The sequence below is a fragment of the Rhinatrema bivittatum genome, chromosome 1 (genome assembly GCF_901001135.1).
Source record: "Rhinatrema bivittatum chromosome 1, aRhiBiv1.1, whole genome shotgun sequence".
Classification (NCBI taxonomy): Eukaryota; Metazoa; Chordata; class Amphibia; order Gymnophiona; family Rhinatrematidae; genus Rhinatrema; species Rhinatrema bivittatum.
In genome coordinates, this window is record NC_042615.1 from 277,466,670 (window position 1) to 277,483,814 (window position 17,145).

Consider the following 17,145-nt stretch of genomic DNA (forward strand, 5'->3'; position numbering starts at 1 on the left):
CGTCTCCTATTCCCTTGTGGTAAGCTGAGATAGCACTCAGATGTACTCGTATTGAAGTAGTCTGTAGACCAGAGTCTGAAAGGTGCCAGAGATAGTCTAATAAAGATGACGTAGGGCAGGAAAAAGGGTCTATACCTTTTTGGGTGCACTATATGGTAAATCTTTTCCACTTAGAATTATAGGATTTTTGTGTGGAAGGCTTTTGTGAAGCTACAAGCACTTCAGAGACATTAGTTGAAAGATTGAGTGGTTGAAGGATTAAGCTTTCAACATCCAGGCTGTGAGGGACAGGGTTTGAAGGTTGGGATGGCACAACCTGCCCTTATCCTGAGATATAAGAGTGGGTGCTGTGTCCAGTCGAATTGGTGTCCTGATCGAGAGGTCGAGGATATAGGAAACCATACTTGCCGAGGCCAATACGGGGCTATGAATATCATTGACCCTTTGTCCTGTTGAAGCTTCACTAGAGTTTTGGTTATTAGCGGTATAGGGGGATACGCGTATAGAAGGCCTGAGTTCCAGGGGCGAGCAAAGGCATCCTTGGCTGACTGGTTTCTCTGTTTGTGCAGGGAGCAGAATCTGTCCACTTTGTGATTCAGCTCGGATGCAAAGAGGTCCACTGTTGGTTGACCTCAACATTGGAATATCCTGGTCGCTAATAAAGGATCCAGGGACCACTTGAGAGGTTGGAACTAACAACTGAGGCAGTCCGCAACTATGTTGTGAATGCCCACCAGATAAGTGGCCTGGAGAAATATGGAGTGTGTCAGGGCCCAGTCCCAAATCTGAGCAGCTTCTTGACAAAGGAGATACGAGCTGTCTGTTGGTATCAGAACAGTTTTATGTGAAAGGCAGTCCTTGAATACATGTAGCGCATAGCGTATAGCTCGAAGTTCCAGGAAATTGATTTGAAATGTTGCTTCGAGTGTTGTCCAAGTACCTTGAGTCTGGAGGTTGTCTATATGTGCTCCCCAACCCAAGGTGGATGCATCTGTAGTTAAAGTTATTTGTGGTATCGGTTGTTGGAAAGGATTTCCTACGAGCAAGTTGTTCTTGTTCGACTACCAGCAGAGAGATAGACGTAACTGGTGGGTTATTTGAATGTGATGCGACAGTGGCTGACTTGCTTGGAGCCATTGTGATCTCAACGTCCACTGAGTTACTCTCATGGCTAATCTGGCCATGGGAAGTACATGTACTGTGGAGGCCATGTTGCCGAGTAGAGTGAGGAACTGATGGGCTGTCGCCCTGCTCTGTGTACACAGACTTTTTGCTAAAGTCAATAGAATCTTTGTGCAGTCGCTTGAAAGGAAGGCTTTGGACACGGTGGTGTTCAACTCTGCGCTGATGAACTGTAGAATGCGGGATGGTAGAAGATGGGATTTTTGGTAGTTTTTTAGAAATCCCAACGAGTGAAGCAGATTGATTGTGCATTTTAGTGAGTTGATGAGCCAGTCGTCGAGATAGGGTAATACATGGATGCTTTGTTTGCGTAAATGAGCCGCTGCTACAGCTAGGCATTTTGTGAATACTCTTGGTGCTGAGGCAAGACCAAATGGCAGAACTCGGTACTGAAAATGTTGATGACCCACCAAAAAGCGTAGGAACTTGCGATGAGGAGGGAATATCGGGATGTGAGTGTATGCGTCTTGAAGATCCACAGAACAGAGCCAATCTCCTTGTTTGAATAAGAGGAAGCATTGTACCCAAGGATACCATTCTGAACTTTTCTTTCCATAGGAACTTGTTGAGTTGTCGAAGGTCTAAAATGGGACGAAGGCCTCCTGCTTTCTTTGGAATGAGGAAATAACAGGAATAGAATCCTCTGCTCTGCTGAGGTCGGGGTACGGGTTCTACAGCCCTGGCTCTCAGTAGGGTTGACAATTCTGTGTGCAGAAATGTGGAGTAATGATGATGTCTCCAATGCGGTCTTGGTGGATTGTCACCTGGTACCTTGAGAAAATCCAGATGGTAACCGTGAGATACAATTGAGAGTACCCACTGATCTATGGTGATACTTGTCCAATGGGAATGAAAATTTGAAATCCGACCTCCTACAGGAAGGTTCGGAAATGGGTTTGAGGAGTGACTGCTGTTCTCTGGCGATATCTCAAAACCCTGACGCAGAGCCTGTCTGAGGAGGAGGTTGAGCTCTAGGGGCTCTAGGTTGCCTAGTTTGGCTCCATTGAGGTGGTCTTGATGTTCTGCCATGGGTTGCTGGAGGATAGTATCGTCGTGGTTGATAATAGGGCCTCCTAGAATCTTTTCTAGCAGTTCTTCTGATAGAAGTTTGTGTTTCTGGTGGAACAGAAGAGAGCTATTTCAAAGTTTCAGAATGCTCCTTTAGCTGTATTACAGCATCCTGAACTTTTTCTCCAAAAAGATTGTCTCCCTTACAAGTGAGATCAGCCAACTTTTCTTGTACGTCTGACCTAAGATCTGAAGCCTTGAGCCAGGCCCATCTACGAGCACTAATTCCTGTTGCAGCCATTCTGGATGATGTTTCGAAAGTATCGTAGGCCGCACGGACTTCATGCTTTCCAGCTTCTAAATCTTTATAAATGATGTTGTTTAAAGAGTCCTGATATTGTTGAGGAAGGGAATTTGAAAATTCTTGTACTTGTTTCCATAAATTACGCTGGTACTGAGTCATATATAACTGATATGATGCAATCCTGGAAACTAGCAAGGACCCTTGAAACAGTTTTCTTCCAAGCATGTCCAAGAACTTCTGATCCTTCCCAGGAGGCGTATATGAGTGTGGCCTGATTCTTTTAGATTTTTTCTGGGCAGATTCCACCACCACCGATTGGTGTGGAAGCTGAGGTTTCTGGAAACCTGGAATCTGTTGCATCAGGTAAGGGGCGCCAGTACGCTTGTTGACTGGTGGTATTGTGCAAGGATGTTCCCATAACCTATGCTGCAGCTCCACCAGGACTTCATGCACTGGTATCGCTATGATGTCTTTAGGAGGATCTATGAACTGAAGAACCTCTAAGGTTTTTTATCTGGTGTCTGCTTCTGTTACCAGTTGAAAAGGAATGGTATCTGCCATTTCTTTTATGAAATTCGAGAAGAAAAGGTCCTCTGGGGGTGATTTTCTTGTCTCCTGTGGAGGGAATGGGTTAGACAAGATGTCATCGGAGGAAGTGTCGGTGTCTCCATCATCCCAGACGTCTGGAGAAGAATGCCATGGAGGAGTAATATGAGGGTGGAGTGTTGGCACCGAAGGCATCGATAGAAGCAGAGGAGAAAAAGGTCTCTGTTTTGAAATCCCCAATGGCCCTGGAAGTGGATCGGGTATCTGAGATGGAGGCTCTGCACCCGATGGTGAAGGGCGCACCGTCAAGGCATCGATAATGGTATTGAGCTTAGCTAGCATCGATGCCAGTAGAGAGAGATCCGGCATTGATGGCGGTGTCGGCATCGGTGCCAGTGAAGGTATCGGAGCCGGTAAAATCATCGGTGCCAGGGATGGAATCAGAACCGGTGGAATCGGCATCGGTGCTGGCATCAGCATCAATGGCATCTCCCATAAAGCTTCTCGGACTGCCTGGCGGATGAAGCCGTCCAGTTCCGCCCTAATAGCTGGTGAGGTCAGAGCAGCTATAAGGGGTGGCAGTGAAGGCCCAACCAGCACTTCCACAGAGCCCTGTGGAAGCGTGGTACCCTGTACCGAGATCAGTGGGGATGGCCTGGGAGTGATGGGCTTCGAAGGCTCTGATGAATCTTCCATCCGAGGTTTATTCGACATCGGCTCGATGGAAAGCGGCTGTGTACCGGAGATCGCGCTTGGATCGGGGGGTCAAAGCACGACGATGTCGATGCTGATGTCTTTCAACATGTTCGCTGACCTTCTTTTCGAGTATTGAGAAATATTTAATGGACGACCGAGAAGGAGTCTGTGATATTAGATCACCTTTTTCATCGGGATGGTGTTTTTTCCCAGACGAGTCCCTCTGCCCTTCGCTGTCATCTCAGCACACTGAGGACATGTCAAAACGTCGTGTTTCTCACCTAAGCATAACACACATTCCGTGTATGGGTCCGTAATGGACATAGTGCGATTACAAATTGGGCACTTTATAAATCCGGTCGCCATTGTATAGGCCAGACAGACGTCGACTGCCTTCTGACTGAAATTTCAGTCAAAAACGGGATCAATCGAAAACATTTTTACACCGAAAGATGTAAAAGGGAGACCCCTATTGGAGGGATAACTTTTTAAAAACTTTTTCCGCAAAGGAAAATAAGTGTGGTGATTACCACAGAGGGCTCTCTAACCGTGAAGCTAAAAGCAGCACGGAAAAAAAACTGAAGGGAGACCCCTGTGGTTTGAGGGATCATAGCATGCTGGGCATGCTCAGTAGGCTCACATAGCCAGTGAAAAGTTTCTAGAAACTTTAACAGAAACTTTTCTGCGATAGGGCTCCGTCAGTGACATCACCCATTTGTGAGGACTAGCATCCTGCTTGTCCTGGGATAACTTTCTTTTTCATATTACATTAATGATTACACATTTTTATATAATAGTTCTTACAAACATGTATATGGTATCAAATTTCACACATTTTCTTATTCCTTCAGCATGAATCAGACAGAACAGTGGTCTGCACCATTGCCATGAACTGGAATGACAAATTACTACTTACCTGATAATTTCCTTTTCTTTAGTATAGACAGGTGGATCCAGAACAAGTAGGTTATGCATCTCTACCAGCAGATGGAGACGGAGCAAAGCTGATAGCATGGTATATATACTCCTGCAGAGACATCAGCCCGCCAGAATTCTCTGCAGACGTCAGCTGTGGACAAACTAACAAAACTTGAATATTAACAGATAACCAACCATTCCAGCACTTAGCCAACAGGAAAACACTGAGCTAAGACATAGAATATATTAACATTAGTCTAAGGACTGGACTAACACCAGTAACCTCTGGAACATGCAGCCACGCAGGAGGACAATAGCACAACATGCCAGCAGCCAAGGGTGGGAAGGTGAATCCACCTGTCTATACTAAAGAAAAGGAAATTATGAGGTAAGTAGTAATTTCTCATTTCTTAGCATTTAGACAGGTGGAGCCAGAACAAGTGGGATGTACCAAAACTACTCACAGTGAGTAGGAGGCTGCCCACTGTCCTGTCAAAACTGCACATGCGAAGGCTGCGTCCTCCTGGGCCTGCACATCCAGACGATAATACCTGGAAAAGGTATGCAAGGAAGACCACATTGCATCTCGGCAAATGTCAATGGGAGTCAACAATCTAATCTCTGCCTATGAAACTGCCTGAGCCCTAGTGGAATGAGCCCTAGCCTGACTAGGCAACAGCTTTTCAGCAGCCACATACGCGACTGTGACTACCTCCTTAATCCAGCAGCTATTGTAGTCCGCGACGCTGGCTTTCCCTGCTTACTTCCACTGTGGAGAACAAACACGCGATCCGTCTTTCTGAGAGGTTTAGAAACCTCCAAATACCTCACGGTATGCCTCTTGACATCCAAGGGCCATAACAGGCAATATTCCTCCGCATCTCTTGGAGGAGAAGTCCATTACCTGCTATTAAGTTCACTTAGAGAATAGCCACTGCCATTAGCAATGGTAACATGGAATAGACTTAGTTTTTGGGTACTTGCCAGGTTCTTATGGCCTGGATTGGCCACTGTTGGAAACAGGATGCTGGGCTTGATGGACCCTTGGTCTGACCCAGCATGGCATTTTCTTATGTTCTTATGTTCTTTTCCTGACCAGAGATGGCAGGGAAATTGACCGATTCAAGTGAAAATCTGAAACCACTTTTGCAAAAAGGAAGAAACAGTACATAGCTGTATTGCCCCCAGAGTCACTCGAAGTGACGGTTCCTGGCAAGACAAAGCCTGCAGTTTGGATACTCTAAGCACAGAACAAATTGCCACAAGAAACACCATTTTCAAAGTCAATATCCACAAGGTGAGGGCACGCATCGGTCGAAAGGTAGGGCCCACTATAAAAATTCAAAACCAGATTAAGACTCCACAAGGGCCCGGTAACTGCAAGGGAGGACAAGGATGTTTCACTCTTTTCAAGAAAAGGGCCATATCTAGATGAGCCAACAAGGGTCCACCATTCACTTGACCCCTGAAACAGGCAAGAGCTGACACCTGTACCTTTAATGAATTAAGGGTTAACCTTTTAATCAATCCAACCTGCAAACATTCCAAAATGAGTGGGATCTTAACTGAACGAAGAAATACCCCTCAATCTTCACACCAAGCCTCAACCACTCGCCAAACCTGCACGAAGGCTAAGGAAATGGACAACTTTCTCGCTTGTATCAAGGTGGCAATCACCGCAGTAAAATATCCATGCTTCAGCAATCGAACCTTCTCAAGGGCCATACCGTAAGACAAAATTGAGTGAGATCTTCGTGAAAACCTGCCCCTGCCGCAGAAGATCCCTGTGTGCAGGAAACCGGAGAGGGAGTCACCAGGAGCCAATCTGGTGCCACCAAAAGCACCATCCCTCCATGACTCTCAATCTTCCGAATCATCCTGTCCAACATGGGCCATGGGGGAGAAGGCATACAGCAGCTCGTCCTTTGGCCACTACTGCATGAGGGCATCGATGCCCAGGAACTTTGGATTTTTCCTGCGACAAGAAACGAGGAACCTTTGTAATGTGAAAAGTCACCAGCAGATCCAGATATGGAAGGCCCCTATCAGCTGAAATGCCTCATTTGACAATTCCAATTCTCCTGGGTACAGACTCTGTCTGTTAAGAAAGTTTGCTCTTACATTGTCTTTTCCTGTTATGTGCAAGGCTGAGATCTCCTGAAATTGCACTTCTGCCCATTCCATAAGCTGGGCAATTTCCTGTGACACTTGCTGGCTCGTGGCTCCTCCCTGCTGATATTTGTAAGTCACTATCTTTGCATTGTCTGACATTATTCGGACCGCTCAACCCTGTAAACGATTGCTAAACTGCAGCATGCCAACCAGACAGCATGGGCTTCCAGCTGATTGATGCTCCAAAGAGATTGTGCTGTACTCCAGTGCCCTTGCGCTGTCAGCTCCTGACAGTGAGCTCCCCAACCCTGGAGACTTGCATCTGTCATGAGTACTAGCTAGTCCAGTGATCTTAGGGAAACCCCCTTTTTCAGATGATCTGCTTCTAACCACCACTGCAGGTGTGTGCAGACTTCCATCGGCAGGTAAAGCCAAATCGAATAGTCCTGAGACTGTGGGCTCCAATGAGACAGCAGAGTATGCTAAAAAGGATGCATATGTGCCCTCACCTATGGCACCACTTCCAGGGTCACCATCATCAATCAGAGCACCTGTAGACAAGACCACACTGTTGGGTGTATTGTGTATATCAATAGATGCAACTGTGCCATCAGCTTCTGAATAAGACCTTCCAGCAGGAACCCTGCCCACCGAACACAGAGATACTCTAGCGACCGAGATGGTTGAAGATTGCTCTTAGCCAGGTTCACTATTCAACCTAGTTCCTGCAATAAAGATATAACCTTGCGTGACACCCAGAGGCTCTCTTCCAGAGACTTGGTCTGAATTAGCCAGTTGTCCAAGTATGGGTGGATCAGAATCCCATCCTTTCTCAACACTGCTGCCACCACCACCATAACCTTGAAAAAGGTTCTGGGCACAGTGTCCAAACCAAAAGGTAGTGCTTGAAACTGATAATGACGCTTCAAAACTGCAAAGCACAGAAATTGTTGATGCTCTAGCTGGATGGTAATATGCAGGTACGCCTTGGACAAATACAAGGACGTCAGAAACTCCCCCGATTTCACTGCCATTATCACTGAGTGAAAGGTTTCCATACCAAAATGAGCCAACCGTAAATGACAGTTGACTTCCTTGAGATCCAGGATGGGTTGAAAAGAGCTCTCCTTCTTGGGCACAACAAAATAAATGGAATATCGGCCCAAACTTTCTTGAGACATGGGCACTGGGACCACAGCCCTCAGACTGAGGAATCTTGACAATGTACACTCCACTGCCTTCCTCTTCTGTGGGGAGTTACAGGGAGTGCGGCATCTGTTTCTTACCCTCCGGTAACCAAGGAACCTGGGACTCACCCCACTTATTGGCCATTTTCTCCACCTCACTTCCAAACAAGAACAAGCCATTAAAGGGCAATTTCGTAAGGTTAGACTTGGAGGTTGCACTGGCCGACCAATTTCTCAGTCATAACTGATATCTGGCCACTATTACCGAAGCCACCCCAGAGGCTGAGGTGTGGACCAAATCGCAGCCTGCATCTACTAAAAAGGCAGCTGCCAGTTCCAACACCGCCCTGAAATTCACAACAGATTCATTAACCTCCTGAGAGAGAAGTAAACAAGAGCGAGCCACAAGATAACAACAAGAAGCTATCTGCAAAGTCATTGCCATTGCTTTAAAGGCTTGCTTAAGGATGGACTCAATTCCCCGATTGTGTGCATCCTTCAGGCCGCTCCTCCCTCCAGGGGAATAGTCGTTCTCTTGGTGATGACACACAGAAGCGCATCCACTTTCGGAAAACTTAATTGCGCTCTTGCCGCTGGATCCAGACTCATCCCTCTTTGAAATTAGCTTCCGGGGCGCTGCACTCAAGATCAATCAATTCTTGAATGGTCTCCATATTTGGGAAGAAACATGAGGCTTTACTCAAAGAAATCAAAATGGGTTCTTTCTTTGGCTCAGACATGGTTTCAGCCCCGGGAACTCCCAGCATCTCTCAAAGTCTGGGAAATCAGAGCCGGTAACTCATTTCTATGAAAGAATGGCACCATAGGTCTACAGCTCCAATCCTGGAGGAATTTCCCCATCCTCCAAGGAGTAAGGATCGGCTTAATCATCCGTACCATCTGGATCCCTATCAGGAAGACTGGCAACCGATCTAGGTGTACTCCAAAGCTTAGCTGCAGCATCAAGTGTGAGAGATTTCACCACCTGCAACTCTGACTTGGTAAGTAAGATTGGTTGGGGCCAAGGACTGCAATCCTTGAAAAAATTTCATCCAAGAAGCAGAGGGGTCCATACCAAATCCAGGGGGCATCTGTCCTGTGCCTACCAAACTAACTTCCCCTGCTGACGAACCAGTTAAGGGAGCTCCAAAGTCAGGTGACCCTTCTGGCATCTCTTTACCCAGGCTCGCATCAGGCTAGGAAGAACCAGGCTTGGTAAAATCAGATGAAGGCAAATCCCCCTAAGCTTCCAAGCGGCACTGAAATAAGTTAGAGGGAACCCCAGGCTGAGATGCCCAAATATGACAAACAGCACAGAGGGTAGGGTGCTTAGGTTTCTTCATTACAGGCTCCTTCAGTCTGTCAGTACATTCTAACAGGCAAAAAACTAGGTGTCCAAGATTTAGGAGTCCAACCCTGTGCCTCTATGAGCACCCAAAAACTGAGCTCCCACAAAGGCCGCTCAGATTGTGCACAAGTGCGTATAAATGCTCAGATAGATGCCCCTATCCCCCCGCAGCCAGAGACTGAATCTATACTCAGCCATCCCAGTCTATGCTGGCTGAAAACCAGCTACTGGACCAAGGCACTCATCTGAGGGAGAGATCCAATATATTTCACCTCAGGAATTCTCAAATGAGGGGGGGGACGGACCACATGGTATCACCAGAGAGCGGGGCAAATTAATTTTCCTTCTTTTCTCCTTCTAAAAACTTTAAGCAATCCCCAGTAGGGAGATGCACGTCCACCATCTGCTGGAGACAGAGAATACTGGCAGGCTGATGTCACTGCAGGGGTTTATATACTGTGATGTCAGCTTTGCTCTGTCTCCATCTGCTGGTAGAGGTGCATAACCCACTTGTTCTGGATCCACCTGTATCCAGAACAAGTGGGTTATGCATGGAAAACCATGTTTCCTGCCATTTTTACATACTAGGGGTCATAATATAAGCTCCAAGTGGCTGGGGTTCAAGAGAAATGTCAGAAAATACTTTTTCACTGAAAAGGTGATCGATGCCTGGGCTGCCCTACTGGAGAAGGCTGTAGCAGCTAAAATGGTAATGGAATTCAAAAAGGCCAAGGCTATACACAGAGGATCCCTGGTTGCAAGAGGATGGGAATGAAGCACTGGGATAGTTAGCATGGAGCGACAGTTACAGCCCAAAAACAGCAATGGCAATGCGTTGTGCTAACTAGAAAGCATTCAAATAACCTGCATGGAATGGCACTTACAATCCTAATCAGCAGTGGTATAATTGCATTGGGCCTCCAGTTCCTGTATGAAGGGACCACAGATAAACCCAAACTTTAGGAGTACATTTTCAAAATGTTTGCCACACAAAAGTACGATTTTGCAAGAGCCAAAGTATGCACATACCAGCAGTGTCGCGCGCAAGCTGCTATTCTGAAAGCGGTATCCGCGAGTACATTACCGAACTGGTCCGTATACTTCTGCACCTGCTAATTAAATCACGGAAGTGAATCTGCACTTGTCTTTTGTTTGCATTTTTTAGATGGAAGGTCTGGGTTATGTGCTGGACTCTCTGGGTGAACTGGTGGAGTTGCTGGTGAACTGGTGATTGCAAGTACGCACACGAGTAAGTATTTTCATAAATGAAATATGCGCACCCTTTTAAAATAGCTGCATCTGTGTGTAACTCAGGGTTATCACATGCACATTACAATTACTACATATGGAAAATATATGTGCAGATATTTATAAAATGGGTTGAGAATGTATGTGGTTTCCTGCATTACATATATGCACATATACTGAAATGTGTGTATTTTTGAGCCAGAGATTTATTTATTTATTTATTTATTTATTTAAGTTTTTTATATACCAACATTCAAGACGGTGGTCCCATCATGCTGGTTCACAAGAAACAGGGGTGAAATTATAATAAACTTTACCATTTAAACAATAGTGCAGAAAAGCAGTTACATATAACAAGGAAAACAATAACTTGGAATGAGAAGGGAAATGAAGATTAGAAAGTTATATATATGTATAAATAACATTGTGAGATGTGCAGTATTGTATAAACTGTGTGGCTCCTATCACAGTTTATTTAAAAAAAAAAAAAAAAGCAAAACTTACGCAGATCAGCTATTGAAAGTGACCCTCTTAAAGAGCATGGGGGCCTACTAGTGATGATAAAGGAGCCATCAATCTAACCGATTTTAGGCATGCTTGGGAGGATGCAGACTGGTAAGAAAATGATGGGGAGAATCAGTTAAAAAATGTGGTGAGACAGAGCTGGTGTTGGGTTGTGTATGGGAACTCTTATACGCATCTAACTCAAGCACACGAAAATCAAATGGGCAGAGTAGATGGGCCATTTTGGTCTTTATTTGCTATACTCACTATAATAATATGCATATTCCAGAAAACATAGGAACTGAAGTTGGCAAAATACATCTGACAACATTTCTGTTTCTTGGGCTACCTTACTATTCATCCTTCATCACTGGAATTAATAAAAAAGGAGAATAAAGGCAGACTCTTTATACCTGTTCCTATAACATATTCACTGGTTTCAACAATTCCCATCAACTTCTCAGCAACTTCGTCCACCCTGCTCTCTGCTTGATTTGACATCTCTTTCCCAGAATTTTCTCCTTCTTTAATCCTTCTTCCAGAATTCTCTGCCTCCTTAATCCTCCTAGAATCCTCTGGTTCCTTCTCCATCCTGTTCTGAGTCACACAGTTGTGTGCTTCCATTGTCCATTCCATCTCTATCCTTAACTCTGATCTTGGTGGAAACTCTTCTTCTAAAGCAAAAGGGAAATTTAGTCTCCATTGTCATTCCATGCAGGGCTTTTCCACGCTGCTGTAACATGTTACCTCAATTCAGGTCCAGAGAGACAACCTCCTCCTGAGCTGAGGCAAAAAATGCAACTTTCATGCTCCATGCAGGATATTGCACACACTGCTCTATTAACAGACTTTTGCCCTGACCTGGAGAGCTCACCATCATATGTAATTAGTGAAAAATTTAGAATCCACATATAAACTGAACTTTAATCCACCAACAGAGCTGAATTTGGACTTGGAGTGAATGGGGAAACCAGCCTCTGAATCTATGTAATCCTAGACTTGCACAAATGAATTTGAAGCTCTAACATGGAAAACCATTTTCTCATGAGATTCAACCTCCATGTTCACACCATCCTGGACTTCTCCATACTGTCCACCAAGGGAGCACAAAGTTGATCTGTAGGGATCACTGATTTTAGAGGTCAGAAGAGAAATTAATCGTTAATTCAAAAGTGCTTCCTCATACATTGACCATAAACATTTTGGGAAGGGGTCTAAACTTTCTATCTTTTGTTGCTTTAAAGCCTGGAAATAAAATGCATTAAAGCAGTATTTGTTTCATGTGTCCACGCATCCTATCCCACAACTACCAAGTGAAACATATATTCCAAAATTCCTTAGAAAAAGAAATAGATACAAAAAAAATATGGAACAGCTTGGTTGGATATATCTATACCCCTTTGCACTTCTTTAGCAATCTTAAATACTTAGAGCTCTAGTGTAGCCAATTGTCTTCAAAAGCAGACATCAAGTGAATTGGCCCCACCTATGTTAAACTGTCCAATTCACATGACAAGAAATTCAGCAGTTCCTATTGGTCTGCTCTGCTGGGCGGTGCATTTCAAAGCAAAGACCCATTTATGGACAGCAAAAAGCAGTCCAAAGAACTCTGGGACACAGTTGTGGAAAAGCACAGTTGTGTCTTGAATACTCCTCAAAGCACTGTTAACATAGTAACATAATGATGATGGCAGACAAGGACCAAATGGTCCATCCAGTCTGCCCAGCAAGCAGTTCACTCCCATGTTTCTTTGAAGGGCAGTAACTGCACTCCATGCAGGTATCCCCAAAGCTGTATGATAACCCATAAACATTTCTGCTAGCGTTATTTTTATTTTACTGGGTGATGAGCTTTCTTGAAAATTCAGACAGTGCTGCTTGACGTACTTTGCTTATGGACTTGGCCGTAGAAGCAGTCCTGTACTTTTTCCCTTATGTCTACGTATCAGTACCCCAGAAGTCGGGGCCCTCTTGGTTGTTCTCTGAATCCTATTCCCTTTATCCCCCCTGCCGACAAAGCGGGGAGCAATGTTGCAGATGCATTAAAAGCATCAAGGCTTATTGGTTAGGGCTAGTAATCTCCATGCCTTCTGCTAAGGGTAGTAACTGCCATACCAGCAAGTTACCCCCATGCATGTTTTCTTCATTTCTTTTAGGACTTAGCCATATAAGAAGCCCTGTGCTTTTTCCCTCATGACTGCGTATCAATCCCCTAGATCAAAGTTTGTTGTTTGAATCCAATTCCTCTTTCCCCCCTGCCATCTAAGTGGGATCTATGGCACCACTAAGACCCTGCCTGGATCAGGTTGTCCCTCCAAATTAGATGACTGAGCAAGAGACGATTGATCAGAGAGGCAACCAAGAGGCCATAATGCCAACTCTGAAAGAATTAAGGGTTTCCATGACCAAGACTAGTCAAAGTGTGCATGTGACAATATCCTAAGCACTCCAGAAATCTGGCCTGAATGGTAGGTGGCAAGAAGGAAGCCATTACTCAAGAAAGCTGACTTTGAATCCCTTTTGAAATATGCAAAGGAAAACTCAGGGAACACTGTAGCCATATGGCAAAAGGTTTCGTGGTCTGACAAAACTAAAATAGAATGTTATTGGCTGAATGCAAAGCGTTATGTTTGGCTCAAACCCAACATAGTACATTACCCAGAGAACCCTATCTCTACTGTAAAGCATGGTAGTGGCAGCATCAGGTTATGGGGACGTTTTTCATTGGCAGGGACTGAGGAACCTTTAGGATGGAAGGGACAATGAATGGAGAAAAATACAGCAAAGTCCTTAACGAAAACCTGCTGCCCTCTGCAAGAAAGCTGAAAGTGGGGTGGGAGTTCAACTTTCAGTATGATAATGACCCAAAGCCCATAGCAAAGCTACACTGGAGTGGCTAACAAAAAGGTAAATGTCCTGGAGTGACCTGGTCAGCGCCCTGAACGCAAACCAATCAATCTGTGGCATAACTTGAAGATTGCTGTCCATCAGCAATCTTCAAGGAACTTGTTAGAGCTTCAACAATTCCAACAAATTCATTCATTGCTGTAATTGCTACCAAAGATGCTTCCACCAAGTATTGACTCAGGAGGGTCAGACTTATCAATTGCTGGATTTCATGAGTTTTTATTTATTTATTTATTTTTTTAATATGGACATGCTTTGTCCCCCAATAAAACATTTTTTGCCCAGGAAGGTGTGGAGCATGGTATCCTGATGAGTGGAAAAAAAATCATTTAAACACATACAAGGCTCACACTTTGACACAACAAAATGTGAAAAATATTCATGAGGGTGTAGACTTTCTATAGCCAATGTATGTTACAATGGTGGATTTAATCAAACAAAATGGGTTTGCTTTTCCTGAGAATAAAAGCTGGGATTCCATTTCTATACTGTTAAAGGCTTCTATAACTGGCACCTCCAGTGATCCCTTTAACACCAAGTAAAAAAATCTATACTAGGTGAGAGCCCCATGAAATACGAAACTTCCATAGTAGCCTTGCCAGATGAGCTAAAAAAAATCTTCACGAGCTACACTAATATCAAAACAAAAAACGACATTTCAAGCCTGCAGTCATTAGAGAAGCCTCATCACACAAAATTGCTCATCATCTGACCCTTAAAAACACATAACAGATACACAAGCCATGTCAGCATACACATGCAGCTGGCCTACGCAATTACTACAGATTATTCCCAGCACATACTGGGAATTTACTTACATAGAGTCTGTTATTAGGGTATACATGGCCCCTAGTGGATAGCACTTTAAGGAACATGCCTCTTCTGAAATTCAAACTGGAGGTCTCCCATTCCAAAAGCAGCTGCTGTTCCACTTACGCTAAGCAAAATTTCCATTCACTGCAGTAGTAATGCTGGTAGCACTAATATTTAATTTGAAACCTCCAGCAGCTAGTAGTGGCCTATTTAAAAATGCATGAATGAGCATTCCCATCTGCAGTCACAATTGAAAAGGTATATATATATATATATATATATATATATATATATATATATATATATATATATATATATATATATATATATAGCAGATGTTGCTTACCTGTAACAGGTGTTCTCACAGTACAGCAGGATGTTAGTCCTCACATATGGGTTACATCACAGGATGGAGCCCAATCACGGAACACTTCTGTCAAAGTTTCCAGAACTTTGGCTGGCCCCTACTGGGCATGCCCAGCATGGCACTAATCCTGCAGCCAGCAGAGGTCCCCCTTCAGTCTTGTTAAAAAGCTACAGGTAGTGCCGAAAATAAAATAAGAAAACGTTACGAACCCAACACCGCGGGGTGGCGGGCGGGTTTCGTGAGGACTAACATCCTGCTGTCCTGTGAGAACACCTGTTACAGGTAAGCAACATTTGCTTTCTCACAGGACAAGCAGGATGGTAATCCTCACATATGGGTGAGTACCGAGCTGAGGATGTCCGAGAATGCACCAAATGTACTCAGGCATGCAAGGCATTAGGCCTGGGATGAAATTTGGCCGAGGGCATCCTGAACCCCACTGGGCAGGCGGAAGGGTGTTGGTACGTCACGTTGTAAATAAGTTGCGTAAGACAGACTGGCTAAAGATGGAATCTTGTCTTCCAGCTTTGTCTAAGCAAGAATGGGCTGTAAAGGTATGGAGAGAACTCCAGGTGGCAGCCCTGCAAATGTCAGGAAGCGGCACCGAGCATAGGTGTGCTACTGAAGTCGCCATGGCCCTCACAGAGTGTGCTTTAACACAGTCTTGAAGTGGAATGCCAGCTTGCTGATAGCAAAAGGATATGCAGTCCGCCAACCAGGAGGAGAGAGTCTGCTTACCCACAGGATGCCCCAATTTGGTAGGATGGAAAGAGAAACAATTGAGCGCTTTTCCTATGGGCAGTTGTACGGTCTAGGTAGAACGCTAGAGCCCGTTTGCAGTCAAGGGTATGCAGAGCCTGCTCTCCTGGATTGGAATGGGGCCTGGGAAAAAAGGTAGGTAGTATAATGAATTGAATGAGATGAAACTCCAAGACTACCTTAGGTAAGAATTTAGGGTGAGTGCGGAGTACTGCCTGGTCCTGCAGAAGTTTAGTGTAAGGCGGATAGGTAACTAGAGCTTGTAATTCACTAACTCTGCGAGCGGAAGTGATTGCCAAAAGGAAAATCACTTTTCATGTGAGATATCGAAGGTCACAGGATTGAAGAGGCTTGAATGGTGGTTTCATGAGCCGACCCAAAACTAGGTTGAGGTCCCAAGAAAGAGCCGGAGGATGAAGAGGAGGCTTGAGGTGAAGCAAGCCTTTCAAAAAACGTGTCACAAGGGGTTGTACTGATATGGGAACATCCCCGACACCTTTATGGAAGGCGGCTACCGCACTGACATGCATCCTGATGGAGGAAGTTTTTAGACCCGACTCTGACAAGTGCCAGAGATAGTCCAGAAACTTTGTGATTGGACAGGTAAAGGGGTCAAGGGATTGAGAAGAGCACCATGACGTGAACCTGGTCCATTTGTAAGAATACGATTTCCTCGTGGAAGGCTTCCGTGAAGCAATCAGGACAAGGGAAACTGGTTCAGAAAGGTTAAGTGGCTGAAGGATTAACCTTTCAACATCCATGCCATCAGGGACAAGGCTTGAAGATTGGGGTGGCGTAGGCACCCGTCATTTTGAGTGATTAGAAGCGGGTCCTTTCCCAAGGGAATGTGCCTGCGAAAGGAGAGTTCCTGAAGTATTGAAAACCACACTTGGCGCGGCCAGTGGGGTGCTATCAGGATCATGGTTCCCTTGTCCTGACGTAACTTCACGAGAGTCTTCGAGAGAAGTGGAAGTGGAAGGAACGCATATAGGAGACTGGTTGCCCATAATAGGGAGAACGCGTCTCTTGGCTGATAGTGTTGGCTGCGAGCGAGAGAGCAGAAGTTGTCTACTTTGCAATTTTGAGGTGACGCAAAGAGGTCTATTTGAGGATAACCCCATTGTTGGAAGATCGAGTTCGCTACTGAGGGGTTGAGAGACCACTCGTGCGGTTGAAAGGCGCGACTCAGCTTGTCTGCCAACACATTGTCCACTCCCAGCAAGTAGGTGGCCCTGAGGCACATCGA

The 17,145-nt window shown here is 45.0% G+C and overlaps 1 protein-coding gene across 4 annotated transcripts in view; it reads right to left on the reverse strand.

Moving 5' to 3' along the window:
* Positions 1-17,145, reverse strand: part of LOC115087782 (rho-related BTB domain-containing protein 2-like) — a 173,812-nt gene that overhangs the window by 13,995 nt on the left and 142,672 nt on the right. For 3 of the 4 annotated variants that reach the window (XM_029595360.1, XM_029595340.1, XM_029595350.1), the window contains exon 10: positions 11,467-11,727. The exons of the other annotated variant lie outside the window; for it this stretch is intronic. In XM_029595360.1, the coding sequence (XP_029451220.1) occupies positions 11,467-11,727 (261 nt within the window). The remainder of the gene's footprint in view (positions 1-11,466; positions 11,728-17,145) is intronic. 4 annotated transcript variants of the gene reach the window in all.